The 15,480-nt window shown below is 35.7% G+C and overlaps 1 protein-coding gene across 7 annotated transcripts in view; it reads left to right on the plus strand.

Moving 5' to 3' along the window:
- Positions 1 to 295: 295 nt before the first annotated feature.
- Positions 296 to 15,480, plus strand: part of Nbea (neurobeachin) — a 760,086-nt gene continuing 744,901 nt past the window's right edge. For all 7 annotated transcript variants that reach the window (XM_004631077.2, XM_023714988.1, XM_023714990.1 and 4 more), the window contains exon 1: positions 296 to 643. In XM_004631077.2, the coding sequence (XP_004631134.1) occupies positions 347 to 643 (297 nt within the window). In that variant the 5' untranslated portion in view covers positions 296 to 346. The remainder of the gene's footprint in view (positions 644 to 15,480) is intronic.

The following is a 15,480-nucleotide window of genomic DNA, read 5'->3' on the forward strand; positions in this document are numbered from 1 at the left end:
GCAGCGGCAGCATCTCTGCGGGGGGCGGGCCGGGCCGGACCGACCGGGAGGGGGAGCGAGGAGGCAGCGGTGGCGGCACAGCTGCTGGGCGGGCACTGGCGCTCGCCGGGAAGCGGTTAGCGGCGCCGCCACCGCGGGGAATAAGCTCGCGAATTCCCCGCCGCCTCAGCCAGGGAGAGCGCCAGCGCGGGCCGGGCGGAGGCCGGCTGGGAGCGGGCCCGGCGCCGCGGCGCTGGTGGATGCTGGGGCTCCGAGGCGACGGCCGGGGGGCGGGGGCCGAGGCAGGTATAACGGTACCAGCGGAGGCGGCGCCGGGGCTCTTCCCTTCTCCTCGGGAGAGTGCCCAATGGCGAGCGAGAAGCCGGGCCCGGGCCCGGGGCTCGAGCCTCAGCCCGTGCCCGTGGGGCTCCTCGCCGTCGGGGCCGGAGGCGGAGGCGGCGGGGCCAGCGGCGGGAGCGGCGGAGGCGTTGGGATGGGGGAGTCGAGGGGGGCGTCCGGCTCCGGCTCGGTGGTGCTCCCCGCGGGAATGATTAACCCTTCGGTGCCGATCCGCAACATCCGGATGAAATTCGCAGTGTTGATTGGACTCATACAGGTCGGAGAGGTCAGCAACAGGGACATCGTGGAGACGGTGCTCAACCTGGTAAGGGAAAGGGGATGCACTCCTCTGCCTCCCCACCCCCCACATCCCTGTCCCCAAGCCTCGTGTCCCCCTCTTCCACCCCGGGTCACACGCGCTGCGCGGCCCCGGGAGCACAGCTCCTTGGGCCAGTATCGCCCAGCGGGTGACCCGCCTGCCCGCTGCCAAAGCCACGCGCCACCTCCCTCCTCTCTCTCTTCTGGTCCCCTCTTGCCACCTGAGCGCAGTGCCCAACTTAACACCACATCTTATCACTTCACCAGACGGAATAAATCGGTCCTGCCTGGAGGGTTTTGGGTCGATTTTAGAGTTTAAAGGAGACCTAGCGTTTTCTTTCTCTAGCACTCTTGTCAGTTCGTGGTGTCGCTCTCAGTGATGACAGTGTGCCCCGGGAGCCTAAATTCCCTTGTGCTCCTGAAATGTGAGAAGCGCATTTTAAGCAGCTAGGCTGTTATGTTTTGGAGGGAGGAGGAAATTGATGCAGTTTTGCATCTGTCTTTATATTCGGAGGCTGTGATGAAGAGGGTTGTGCCAGTACCCACCCCCAACCTCATCTTTTAGGCAGCCTTCTCTCCTTTGTAATACTTCCCTGAATATGCTCATCTGTTAGTCATTTTTGTGCATGTGCACACAAAGTGTTAAAATGCCAGGGCACAAAATCATACAGGTTGGTTTCTATGGTTGCTTTCTGGAGTGTGGATGAAGATTAAAGGAAAGATGTAAAACGCAGCCCCAGGTTTTGGTTTCTTTCATGATAAAGAGTTACTGCAGAACTGTGTATGACTTAATGTTTTGCGCTATCTACGGAAGGCTAAAAAGCATTGAAGATGACAGGATGAAAGGGGGAAGAATTAAGGAGAGAATAATCATAAATAGACTATAATTAAGAGGAGTTCATTTTTAGTTGCTATGTCAATGCGCAGTTTCCCCCCCTTGCAGGAAACCTTTCTAAACAATTTCCTTGGCAATATCTAGGATTTGACATACTGTAAGGTTGGGTTTTGGAAGGTGAGGTGTACATCAGGAGCAATGAGTTTATTATTGTATTTGGTGTGGAGTTACAGGAATATAAAAATACGATTGCCAGGGGATTTTATAACGCCTATGCAGTGCGAATTTTTCGATAAACACTTATTTTTATTACATCTATTGGAACACTGAAAGAAAGCTGCAGCTATGGCAGTAGTGCCCCGAGAAAGGGCTCAGATGATGTCTGTAGTGTATGAACTTCTCAAATGCACAGAAAAGTTATTTATATTTTCTTGTGTGTTTAGTCAAAGATTGTCTTTTATGTTTATTGTTGTTTAAAATACAAAACACCTTTCTACTTTTGTTACCCTTCAACTAAATCATCACAAAAGTCTGTGTAAATATGAGACCATGTCACCCCCTTATTATGCTCAATTGTTTAGAGATCATTAGTAGAGATACAGGCTTTCTAGGGACTTTTAGTTTTAACTAGCTGAACATAGGAAGCCAGAGCTAGTCTTGTTTTCTTTTTTTAAGAGATGAAATCTTAACAATTAAGTTAACGTGGTAGCTTCTACTGTACTTCTGTATATTTAAAGAAACACGTTTTAAGGATTTTTTTTCCCCAGTCTTTCTCAATACCATTTTTAATTTAGATGATGTGATAATAGTATTTGTATGCTTACTTAGTGCATTTTAACCTGATAGAGGCAGTACAGCTTTTAAAAGCTGGTAACTAATTTGGGTGTGTAACTAGTTTGCACTTCGCAGTCTGTGCTGGGTGAGGTTTTAACAGATGGGGTTCTTACAGATATAGACTATAAATGGAAGTGAAATATTTCTCTTCAGGTAAAAGCAAATTTAACTCTTCAGTGCAGTGAATATCTACCATGAAGTATGCAAGCACTATCTTTACTGTTAAACTTTAAATTCTTGGTAATATGTAGAACTGAAATAATACATCCTACAAACCCCCTAAGACTTTGTACTTCATTAAGTTTTGGAGTATGAAAATTTAGGTTTAAAATTTTTTTGTGCATATTTAAACATTCTGTCAAGTTTTAAATGGAAACTTTTTAGACCTTTTTATATTTGTAAATAACAAACAGAAATGTTAATATTAAGCTATTGACTATAGTGATTATAGAACATAAGTCATTTGAAGTGTTAATATTTCTTGATTTTTAGGGTTAGGGTTTTATTATTCCAAAACATTCATGATGAAATGTGAAAATTTAAGCTGATTCTCAAAAATATGTTGGAAATACTAGGCATTATAAAAAAGTACAAAACTTATATTTATTTACTAACAAAATTAATAAAATTTGCTTAGGCGTCCTGAGTGACTTGTTACAGGTAGGAAGCTTCTAATACTTCCAAAATGAGTTTTATTTCCAGTCTTAATTTTAAAGGTTATCAAAAATATAAGGTGGGAATAGTGAATTCTATCACAGTACCTTTTATAACTGAAAAGAAAGGAACTAATGAAACTTGAAAACAGCTTTTTCCTTTAAGTGTACCTTTGTTGTAGTCATCTTTATCAAATTTTTTTTTGTTTATTCTTTCTTCCTGTATAAGGATACAGATAGCTTTTCATTGTTGTTTTACACTTGCCTTGCCTCCCAAATTAAAAGTTTCACAGACAAAAGATTAAGTATGCAGTAAAGTACAGGATTTTCCAATGCAACTGTGACTTTTGTTGGCCAAAGGCAGAGATCTATTTTTACTACTTAAGTGGATTGTGGGAGTTTGATAAAGAATTACCAATATACTGAGAAATAAAATGAGTGGCTTCATTGTAGATGCATATATTTTGTATAATGTTATAGTTGACTTATAACATTGAAATATGGAGTAGGGAGTATTTTATAATAGTGAGTAAATTAGTGTTTCCTAGGATTTTACGTTGTAGCTCTGCTGTTAAGCTGCTCATCAAGCTTCAGCTTTAGGAGGAATTAAATTTAATGTAGCATTATTAGAAAGTTAATTATATTAAAGAGATTTTGTTGGTTGACTTTCTGTTGTAAAGCAGGCATGTTACTTAATTTAAAGGCTTCTTTTATAAATACATTTTACTATGTTTACGTATGATTTCTCCTACCTTGAGGGAGATGTTACTAAATGTCATATGTTATCTTTTTTATAACAGAATAGTTTATCACAGATTTTAATGTAAATATGAATTATTAGAAAAGACAAAACTGAAGCCTAATATTAGTGGAAATTCATAAGGCTTTTTGAATAGTTGTCTTATACAACAATAAATACAACTATAGATTCTAACTATAGACTTTGTAAATTTTTTCATGAATTACTGAATTCATAAATTCTTATTTCTTCATGAATTACTGTGAGATCTGTCATTGGTCCTTCAGTTATAGAGAATAGTATTCTAATTTTATTTGTTTTTAATTCTAATTGGCATGCCATTTACTATATTGAAAACAAAAGAAATACTTTGAGGGTATTTTGTGGATCAAGTTATTTTTCTTTTGGTGTATTGATCGTAGCATTTTTCTCAAAAGGGAAATTTTAAGTTGTATTTCTTCTTGAATGTGACAGTGACTCTTCCTTCTTAGTCTTTTCATCTGAAATTTGGTAACCAGAATAATTTTTATTTTAGTGATGTTTAGGATGTCTCAAAAAGTTATATTTTGCATTTGAATGGAATGTATTTTAAAAAATAAAACTTTAAAATATATTTAATTCACTTACCATGTTAGGTAGATTAATGGCATTTCTTAATACTAAAGAACTCATGTTTGCTTATATTAAAAGAACTGTCTACATTTGAATTTATATTGACACACAGCCTTTTCATATTAACTGTGTATTTCATTCTTGGCATATTGAACATTAATTTGTACATGCTAAAGTTTCAATATCAATGCTTTCTGATATTTTATACAGAAATACTAATTTAATAACTAGAATAACACATATTCCATCACCTATGATCAAGTTATATTGATGGATTGATTTTAGGGTTTTTGACAGGAGGTCTTGCTTTGTAGTCCAGGCTGGCTTCTAACTTGCAGCAGTCCTCCTGCCTCAGCCTCCCAAGTGTTGGGATTACAGACATGTGCCCAGCTACTTATATTAACTTTAAATAAATGTTTTGTACATGGCTAGTCAATTCTTGGCTTATCACTTTATAATAATAGTATTACATTTATTTTTGTGTGTTTTCCCTGTTGCACTATGAAGTCCATGAGGTTAGGAGCTGATCTTTTATGTATGTCTTCATTTATTTTTATTTCTGAATCTTGGGTAAATTATGTGCATTTTGAGAACACAGAAAACCTTTGGTGTGCAGTAATACTTTGGACCTATTTTTGAAATTAGTTGAATTGTGTGATCCAGATCATGGATACAAAATTAGGCTCATATAAATTTATTTTATTTCTTATTCCCCACAGTAGAAATTTGTGTTAAATTTATATATATGTATATATATATGTGTGTGTGTGTGTGTGTGTGTGTGTGCATGTTGTCTGTGTAAGCACTTTTACATATATAAATTTTATTTTGAATTGACATCTAGGGATAAGTAAGAATTTGATAAAAACTTTTCCAGTGAACCAAATGGATAGTAAATGTAAGCACACAACAAAGATCATGCATTAACAAAGAAAACATACAGTACATTGAAATTTTAAAAAGTTGTTAGCACTTGTCGTTACCATGAACAGTGGGTAGCTCTTTCGTCAGTTTATTTTCTTTCCTTTTGTCAATTTAGCCTACATTTCCTTCTTTGAAATGGTATCTCAGCTTTTCTTTGCTGAACCACTCATCCTTCAAGCTAAAGTTAGCTGCTTTAAGTGGGTTGTTCTTGGTGCCTGCTTGCTTTCAGGGGTGGCCAGAATCAGTGATTGTTCAGGAATGAACATTTACCATAAGGAGTCAGATAGTTCCAGAACTTGCGGTGGAACTCAGTGCGAGATGCTGAACAGGCCGACTCCTCTTCTATGGTTGTAGTGCCTGACTCTGAATTTGACAAAGGTGAGGCTAAGAGAGAGAGCATTGATTTCTTAGTTCTATTGGTGTTCTCAGAGTTTGCACCCATAGTGAATGTCTTTTTGTCATTAAATCCTCCCTTTAAGATATCTATATCTATATCTATATCTATATCTATATCTATATCTATATCTATATCATCTATATCTGTTACAAGTTTCAGAGCAGTTGTAAATGGAAAGACTGCTAAATAAAGTAGAATTTGTACCTGGAAAGTAGACATTGTAAAAACCTACTTTTACATTTGAAATGGAACAAAAGGCAGTGAATACTTTGCTGTCCTCTTAACAGTTCTTCTTCAGGAATTACAGAACAAGCATTTAAATAACCATTTATGATGACTGTCTGTGAAGTTACTGAGGCTAAAATTTTAGAGATTTTGGACTCTTTGGGCCACTCTTTGGAGCTTTTGATAATGTCTTAGGAGCAGTTAACTTTGGTCCAAGCTGATGTGCTTGAAAGCAGAGGAAAGAACATACAGTCTTTCTCAGTAAGAGAGTCTCTGTTGTTGACATCTAAGAAGAGAATCCAAAGCTAAGATGTTTTGCAGGTTGGGAAGCCCATTTTTTTTTCTCCATTAAAGTTAGAGTTAGAAAGAGGCAAGACAGGAGTTTAAAATAGGTAAAGTTCTGTTTTATATGTGCATCCCAAGAACCTCAAGCTGTTTATGCCTAGCCTTCAGGGTAACAATCCATTTATAAAGTGCCCTAGAACTGGGATGCAGCCAGGACACAAGATCTTGAAGAGCTGTGCCTTCACACCCTATTTATTGTTTCAAGATGCTTCAAGGAAGATCTTTAAGCTGAGGGTTGAGGGAATAAAAGGTGTGGGAAGGTCTGTTTGGACATTGAAATTTAAAAGTTGAAACTAAAGTTGGCATATTATATATTAGGGTAAGATCTGTAGTTTAGGTTGTTAATTCAGCCTGTTGACTAAAGTAGATGACTAACAGCTTAAGGTTTTAGGAAAGCTTTACTAGAGAAACCTCAAAGCTGGTATTCAGAAACATGTGTTCTTTTACATTCAAGTAAGTTCTAAACTTCTGAGACATCGCTAAGAGGAAGTGAACTGCTAAAGCAGTGTAGTTTCTAGAAGGGAAGTGTACTATGGCCACAGAAGATAATGAAAAAGTGAAGTCTTCTAATATGGTAGGAATGAGCATTTTCAAAATTAGTTGATCAAAGAACTCTGATTTGATTGGACAGGGAATTCTTGCTGCTCTGAGGATGGACAGGGGAGTGTAGTGGATAGAAGTAAGATACATACTAGCTTTCAATCAGTGACCATTGTTTGGTGTTCTAGTCTTCTGACTCCATTGTTATGTGTGTTCTGTTTGGTTATACAGTAAGTAAAAAAGGAATAGTTAAATTTATTATGTAATGATACATTACCACATTATCAGGTTTCACTAAAAAGTATGGACATTTGTATCTGACCAAGAATAATACAAAATACAACATCTTCAGTCTTGTAGTTCGATACAGCCTTTCTACATTGTGCTCATAGCCTTTTTTTTTCCTATTAGTTGGCTAAGATGGTAACATTTCTCAACATGGTTATTAAAAGGTTGTTTGTATGGGAGAAAATGAGTGTATGTTGTGAATGGCAGTTAAGGGCTGATTAGCTGATACAGATTCTGGTTGGCTTTGGCTGCCTGGCATCAATTCTTTTTTGCAGTTAATAGTTCTAGATTTTCTGATTCTTGTTTGGGGAGCCATTCCAATTGTAGTCAGTTTTGCACTTTAGGACATCCCCAGATTCTTTGCTGATTTCTTGGACCAAATGCAGAAACTGACACTTGACTCATGAATGACACATATTGGTGATAATGTCTTGCTGCACTTTCCAGACAGCTCAGTAACTATTTTCACTTTGGTAGAGAAAGAGAAAGGTTTTTTCACTTTGAGATTATTATCACAATTAGAATGTAAGCCTAGAGATCTGACTGACCTTATCAGATAGCAGAAGTTACATTTTGAGTTATATAGGTCTTGCTTTAACTTGGTCTTAACCATCCTGCAGAAAAGTGTAACCATAAGGTATAAAAAGTAAAGCTGTGTTAATATGCTGAGCTGTAAAAGTCTCAAGTCAGCAACTTATGACAATTGCCAGTTGTGCCGATAACTCACTATTATTATGGACTATTGGACTATATTGGGTTAATTTGCTGAATTAAAGTACCTACAATATTTGGACTGAGTATACAGCTACTTTCTCTTAGTTCAATGAGAAGAAAGGTTTGTACTAACACTGTTTAGACAAGATATCATGTCTACATCTTATCCTCTGAATACTACAAAGACAACAATATGCAATGTATTATTGTAACTGTCCTACTAACCTGTTTTAAAACTTTCATTGTTATCTTTTTTCTCATTAAAATGAATAAAAACTAAAAAAATGTAAGCCTAGCGATGTCAATTTGTAACAGTAAAGGTAGCACCTGCTTGAGATTGGATTTATCAGAGAAATATATAGAACCAAGAGGTAGATGGCTGATGGCACTTTTGGGAACCCCTCAAATCAATTACATCATCAGACATTCAATGGATTTAGCTTATCCATTTCCTGTTTTCCCTGTGATAGTCTTTTATTTTTATTCATTGCACCCAAGAGATCACTAGTATTCTGAATTAAAATTAAAACTCTTAGGAATTAAGTATTATTGAGCAAGTTGTAAATATTAACTTGTCAAAAATACTTGGTACATTTCAAGAAAATAGAAATATATGATGTTAATTGTACCCCATATTCACTATCACTAATAGAACATAAGGTAGTAGCATTACAATGAAGTGAATGATAAGAAATGAATTTTGGTAGGGGATGTTAAAATAATGTTAAATCTTGTTAGATAAATTGTTACAGCTATTTTAGTTACAGTAAATTTTTAGCAATGTGTATCAAGAACTGTAAAGATGTTTCTGTCATTAATCCTTAGTTCTCTAAGCTAGGGAGGGTTACCTGTGTACTAGTATGCGAGTTAAATTAGTTTTTGGATATAAAATAATTGACAACCTAAGTTTTCACAATAGAAAAAAGTTAAATTATATCATGTAATAGATTATAATAATTAAAATTTTGTGTCTTTGTTTATGTTTAAAATGGGATGGGTATATTATAAAGTTGTCTGATTAAATACATTAATATTTAAAGTGCTTGGTACATACCTAGCTTTATGACTTATGACTGTGATTTTTATCTGTCTTTAGTCTTGTAGACTGTCTGATCATAGAAACAAACAGTAATGTAACTAAAACTGAGCTGTTCTGTTTTAGAGTATCTGATCTTGATGAACCTGATGGGGTATCTCAGATACTCACTGTTCATGTTTTGCCAGTAAAGTGTGGAAGATTATAAATCCTAAGTCATTAATAGAGCTTAGGATGGTTTTTCCTAATTTCCTATTTTGAGGCAGGGGGAAAACTGAACAAGGCATACACATGAGGGAACACAAGTTCCTTTACCTGAAACCCACTACATCTTTTCTTTCCTTACATGGTTGAATCTCATGTATAGATGTAATAGGACATGAATGGTGATCCTTGGCAAGGTAAATAATACCTCCCTCTGGGAGTATTTGCTTAAATATTTAGAATACTACTTCGGTAACAAACCCACAGGGCAAGTTAGAAGGTTGAAGTTTGTTTCAGAAAATAATATTAGCTTATAAAGGCCCTTAAGTATTTACATTCTAGTCCTCAGAATAATACCCTTTTTTAGTAGAAACTAATCTTTCTGTACAGATAAATTCAGAAACTCTACCTGCAGAAAATGTGAAGATGTTAGACAGTATGTACTGAGTAGCAGAGCTGGAACTCAGACCTTCAGATTAAAAAGCCTGGTTCTTTACTATTTTAAAAATGTAGCTACTTAGAAATTATTCCAAAGGCAGAATTGTGCAAGGAAATGACATTGGCAGAAACACCCTCCAGCCTCTGTGAGTTGATTCTGTGGTTAGGGGATGCTTCTCATAGGGAACACAAGGCAGAGTGTTTAGAGAGAATATAAATGTAAGTGCAAGTAAATTGGATGGGTTTATAAATAAAAATAATTTAGCAAGAACTATACTGTAAGCTTTTTTTTGAGTTTTGAGGAATAAGTTGGGTATGTAGTATAATACAGGTATCTGGCTTTGGATTGTGTATCTTTTTGCTAGACAAAATACGAATGCTTTTGAAGTACTTGGACCCAGTATGCATTATTGCATAGCAAATGATTTGGTGCTTTTCTTGTTGTATATTACAAATTATAGATAATTATATGACCAACCACATTTACCATATTTGCTTGAATAAAATGCATGAGTTATAGGAGGAATTATATTAGGGCTAAGATAATATGATTTCTAGCAATTCTGGATACCTCTCAGTTTAGTAAAATAAAACAGACATTGATTAATAGAAAAGTCTGTGCAAATGTCAGCGTCTACATGTATCTTCTCTTAGCAAATACATTCCTTTATTGAGAGAAGAAATCTGTAGTTAATTTAAAGACATATAAATATTTCTACTGTTACTTATAACTTTTTCTAAGTAAAAAAATTCCCTTTGTAAAGACAAATAAGAATTGGAGTTGGGTTCATTAAGTTGTTAATATTATTTCCTAGCACATTTAAAATACTGAGTATTTACTCCAATATAATGAGTAAAGTATGGTTGAGGTTTCGGGGATTGTTCCAGGTTGCAAAGCTGCTTAATTATAGAAATCACACTTAAAACTAGATCTCCTATGTCCGAATTTATTGTTACCTAAAATACTCTTTTTTTCCCCCAGCAAGCGCAAGGGCCTGAGTTCAATCCCTGGTTCTACCAAAATAAATAAATAAAATAAATAAATAAATAAATAAAAAATATGCTATTTTGATAGTGTGTTTTAGGAAGTTACACTTATTTAATCCGTATATGTAAGACACTAAGACATCCGTTATGCAAATGACATAAATTAATCTCATTTAGTCATCTGAATCTAGAATGTAAAATCTTGGGTGTAAGGCAAAAAGCCTTTGTCTTTCTCTGTTAAGTGAAGAATGCTACCTTAAAGAAGTGTTTTCACCTCTGAATATATAAATATTTTGTCTAACATGTCAGAATTATTTCACTTTTCACTAATTCTTTAGAGCTTGAATACCCTTTCACAGTCCTTGAAGTTAAGGGTTTTTGTTTTTTTGGTTTTTTTTTTTTTAGCTTAGGAGATAGGAGTTAATGCAAGAATGACTTAAAATGATTACATTTTTTAGTTGTCACATTCTTCTTCCTCTTTGTGTTTCAAAAATATTACTGCTCCTTTTTCAAGACTTAGTCCTTATCCTCTATTTGGTACCTTCCCTAGTGTCCCTCTATCAGTTATTTTTCCAATACTATGCTCTCCCATACATAGCAATATGTACATACCTCAGATTCTGTATATTCTAATTTTTCATCATATTTGTCACATTTAATAATTGGTCACATTTCCCTAGGGACTTTAAATGTTACTCACCTAACTATCTTGCTTAGTTAACCTAGTATCTGGTATTTTATGGTACCTTGTAAACTTTTACTCCTAAGGGCTTTTTGTTTTTTTAACCATTGGTACCTTTGATTGTTTTGTTCCTGTGTATTGGGTGCAAATCTTTTCTTACAGGTTTTGCTAATTCTTCTAATTTCTGTGTTTGCCACTTAGTTTAACATTTTAGTTTATTTATGAGTGGAGGGGTAAGATATCTAGGTGTATATATGTATGATTCATGTTTTAAAAGTTTTATGAATATTTGAGAAGAGTAGAGTCATGGTGTCTACTGACTGCATGAATGGCTTTTCACTCGCATAGGTGAGGACATTGAGAACTATGGATTTATATCCTATAGCCTTTCACAGACTGGAAATTAACACCTAGAAGTTCCCTCAGATGACCTAATCCAGCATCTTTTTCTTTTTTATCTTGGTGACTCTAGTTCTACTTTGATTTAGCTTATTTAGGTTTCTGGTTTATAACTATTTATTTATTTTTTATTTGGTACAGGGTCTCACTGCACAGCTTGGATTCATAGTGATCTTCCTGTTTTCAGCCTCCCCAGCACTGGTTTATAACTTTAATATAGAGGAAGTTTTGTTTTTGAGCAGGATAAAAATAAATTGTTTGTTACTGTACTATATAATGTAACCTAATATTCTTTTGCCAGAATCAGGATACTTACTGGTTATATTAAAAGAGTTTCATAATCTCTGCTTTCTAATGACTCAAATTTTAGCACAGGTAATAGAAAAATAAATAGGTAGCTTACAGTGGTTTGAAGTAATATTGTGAAGATACAAACAAAATGTTGTGGAGAAATTAATGCTGTGGAGATTAAGTTTGCTTGTAGGAGTCTGAAGCTTCATTGGGTAGTGTCTCAGGTACTTTTCTCATTCCTGAGACAAAATACTCACTACCCACAAATTAGGGGAGAAAAGGTTTATTTGGCTCACTGTAGAGCTTTCAGTTTGTAATTGGCTTGCTCCTGGCAGGTTGGCATGACAGATCAGCTTCATAGAGGAGAAACAGTTGATGACAGGCAGAAGACAGCAAAAGCAAGCAAGGGAACCAGCACGTGACCATAGCAGCTTCTTTCTGCCCCTTTCTATGTTCTGTCAAGACTACCAGGATTAGGGTGGTGCCAAACCAGTTAGTGAACTGATTCAGTAATCACACACCATGCATTCAGCCACCTCTGAAAAAGCTCCACCTGTGACTACACAAGGCTTTGTGACAACATTTAGATATAAGCCATAAAAGGTAGTGACTTGTGAACTGGATTTTGAAGAACAAGTAATTGTTTCCTTGGATAAAAAGGGCAGTACTAGAAGAGCTTTCTACAAATGGGATCACTTGTTTGAGGGCAGAGAATCATGAGAAGTCTTTTCATGGTTATTTCCTTTATTGCCAACTATAAACTATTGTAAATGAGATTAACTTTATTTCTTCTTCCAGAAATGATACTTTAATTTTTTTAGCAGTATTCATTAACTTTAATTGACTGAATTTTAAAGTGTAGGGTTTCATTGTTGTTTTGTTTTTTGCTTTAATTTTGTCAAGTTTACTTATGGGAGATAGAAAAATTTAATATGCTCTCTTAGTATAGTGTATTTCATTTGCAGTCACTGAGGTTTCTAAAGTGTTGGCTTAAATCAGGAGATTTGATAAAAAATAATTTAAATTGAATAGTAGAGGAGTTCGGGGAGGTGGCTCAGTGGATAAGTGCTTCTCTGGCAAGCGCAAGGGCTTGAGTTCAATCCCTGGTTCCGAAAAAAGAATTAAAATAAATTAAATGTATTTTTTTATAATAAAAGATACTTTGCCATTAACCCCTCATCGCCATACTTTGACGGACTTATCCTGTTATTCTTATCACTTTCTGAAACAATTCTGGAATATTTACCTTTCATAGTCATTTTAGCTTTGTGAAAATTTCCAGAAGTACATGGTACCATATCTGGTGAATACAGTGGATGAGGGCACTCTATAATATTAATATTTTTACAAACCTGTCTTTCGAATAGATATCACTTAGCAGCATCATTCACTATATTTTTGATGACATTTTCTAAAGTCAGTATGATAGAAGACTTCAGATCTAACTGCTTTAGAAAGTAACAAAAATGGTATTGTGTTCAAGGCAAAGGGGAATATTTTGAGTGATATTTATGGTAATGTGTCTTATACTGTAATAAATTTTAAAAATTAAATATTCACCATATATTAGAAAATGGGAATTCCTGAGATGTTTATTTTGGCCTGTTGGAAACCCAGGACTGCTAATGGCATGGTTCCAGGGCAAGTTCAAGGGCCTTAGAAACAAGGGATTCTCAGTAGTATAAATTTAGCTTCAGCAATGGGAAGGAACAAAACTAAAGAAAAGCTACAGGGAGAACAATGTCCCAGCTCAAATTGCTAGGCAGAAGTTACATTGTACTTGCAGAAGAGTCAGACTTTTTTTTTTTCCCCCCAATGTATTTAGTACAGGGTCTATGAGGTCTCACTACACAGATCAGACTCATAGTGATCCTCCTGTTCTTAGCCTCCCAAGCACTAGGATTACAGGTGTGTGCCACCATGCCCAGTCTTAGTGGCTCTCTCAATGTGCCCTGGGGGTAGGGCCAGTTTGGCAGGCTGGGGATGGAACCCTGGTCCCTCCCTCAAGCCAGCACTGTAATTTGCATACTTTTGTTATATTTTAAGCCTTCTGAATGAATGCTAAGCCTCCTGAAGAAGGGCAATCTGATATATTTAGTCTGTTGATTCACATACTAATCTCATCTAAAATACCTTTGCAGACATACTGAGAATGTTTAATCAAACATTTGGGCACCTCATGCTGTAGTCAGGTTGACTTAATTAATCATAAGGAATATTTTTATCATAAAATTTATCATATAATTATAAGGAATATTTTTCCCATGAATTTTATTTTTCCTTTTTAAAAATCTGTTGGTAGGCACATTTTTAGGCATTGCAGAAAAAATATATACTTGGGAGTATAGTGAGCATTCAATAAATATTGGATTGATGAGGTATTAAACTAATGACATACTGGCAAAAATAAAGAATTTAGCAAAGAATAAAGATTTTTGTCTCTAGTAACCCCTACCATTGCAACCTCTGGCAGCCACTATTCTACTGTTTGACTCAGTGAGTTTTACTGAGTATCTCATGCAATTACTGATTCCCTTACCTTGGAACTTCTCTGTAAAACTATTCTGTCCTAACCCTCTGTGTCTTAAGTTTTTTTCCTTTCTCTCTTTTTATATTACAAACCCTAAAGCAAGTAGATTAGTGAGCCCTCTCAGATGGTGGATGAGGGCTGAAAACCCAGTGGGACAGCCAGGATTCTCTTGGGCAGGCATCAGGAAAAGACCAGGGATACTCACAGATTAACTATTGTCTCATTGCCTAAAAACCTCTTTATGGAGGCCAGACATGGTGGCATACAAGTGTAAGCAACCCATTTACTTTAATAAAACTGTTATAATTTTTGATTTTATGCTACCACCAAATTAGAATTTCCAACATCCTCATTTTTGTCCCTTTTACCTTTATCACAAATTCTGAAAATTCTAGTTCCTACTCTTGAATACAGCAAATGGATAAGCAATAATAAAAACAACTCTAATCTTCCCAGGCCTCAAACTTAAACCTGTACATTTTAATTATAACTCTACTGATAGTGTCATACACCCTTATCATAACTATTTCTTCCAAAATTGACCTATTTTTTGAAAATATTAGCATTTATCAATTGCTGACTATGTATCATGCCCTTTACCAGTACAGGACTGTGTCAGAGAAAAGAGATCTGTAACTATTGTCACTTCCCCAACTCCAATTTAAAAAGCGGAACTTGTAATCACTCTTACTGAGATGCATCCCCTGATTTCATTGCGAAAGAGTGAGTCCTTTCTACTCCAAAGACAAGTATTAATTGACCACATATATGATAAAATTGTTATGAATATGGATTTGTCTTACAAAGCATCTTTACAAGACCTCATAACTGAATTTAGTTGTAGATTAATATTGTTTGAAGGAAATACAATGTGAGGCACATATTTAAAAATTTAATGACACATTAAAAAAGTAACATGTAAAATAATTTAAGTAATATATGCAAAATGTCATCATTTCAACACATAGCCAATATAAAATTAATATCTTTTTGCATTTTATTTTATTGTTATAGTTTAGATATACATACCGATAATATTCATCATAAGTAGTACATGTACATGATATATCTTGCTGCTGCTTTTTTTCCCATTACCATCTCCTCCCTTCACCCCTCTTCTACTCTTTATTTATAAAAGCTTTGTTTCCATTTTTTCTTTCTTTCCTTCCAT

The sequence above is a fragment of the Octodon degus genome, unplaced genomic scaffold (assembly GCF_000260255.1).
Source record: "Octodon degus isolate 3935 unplaced genomic scaffold, OctDeg1.0 scaffold00038, whole genome shotgun sequence".
NCBI classification, from domain to species: domain Eukaryota; kingdom Metazoa; phylum Chordata; class Mammalia; order Rodentia; family Octodontidae; genus Octodon; species Octodon degus.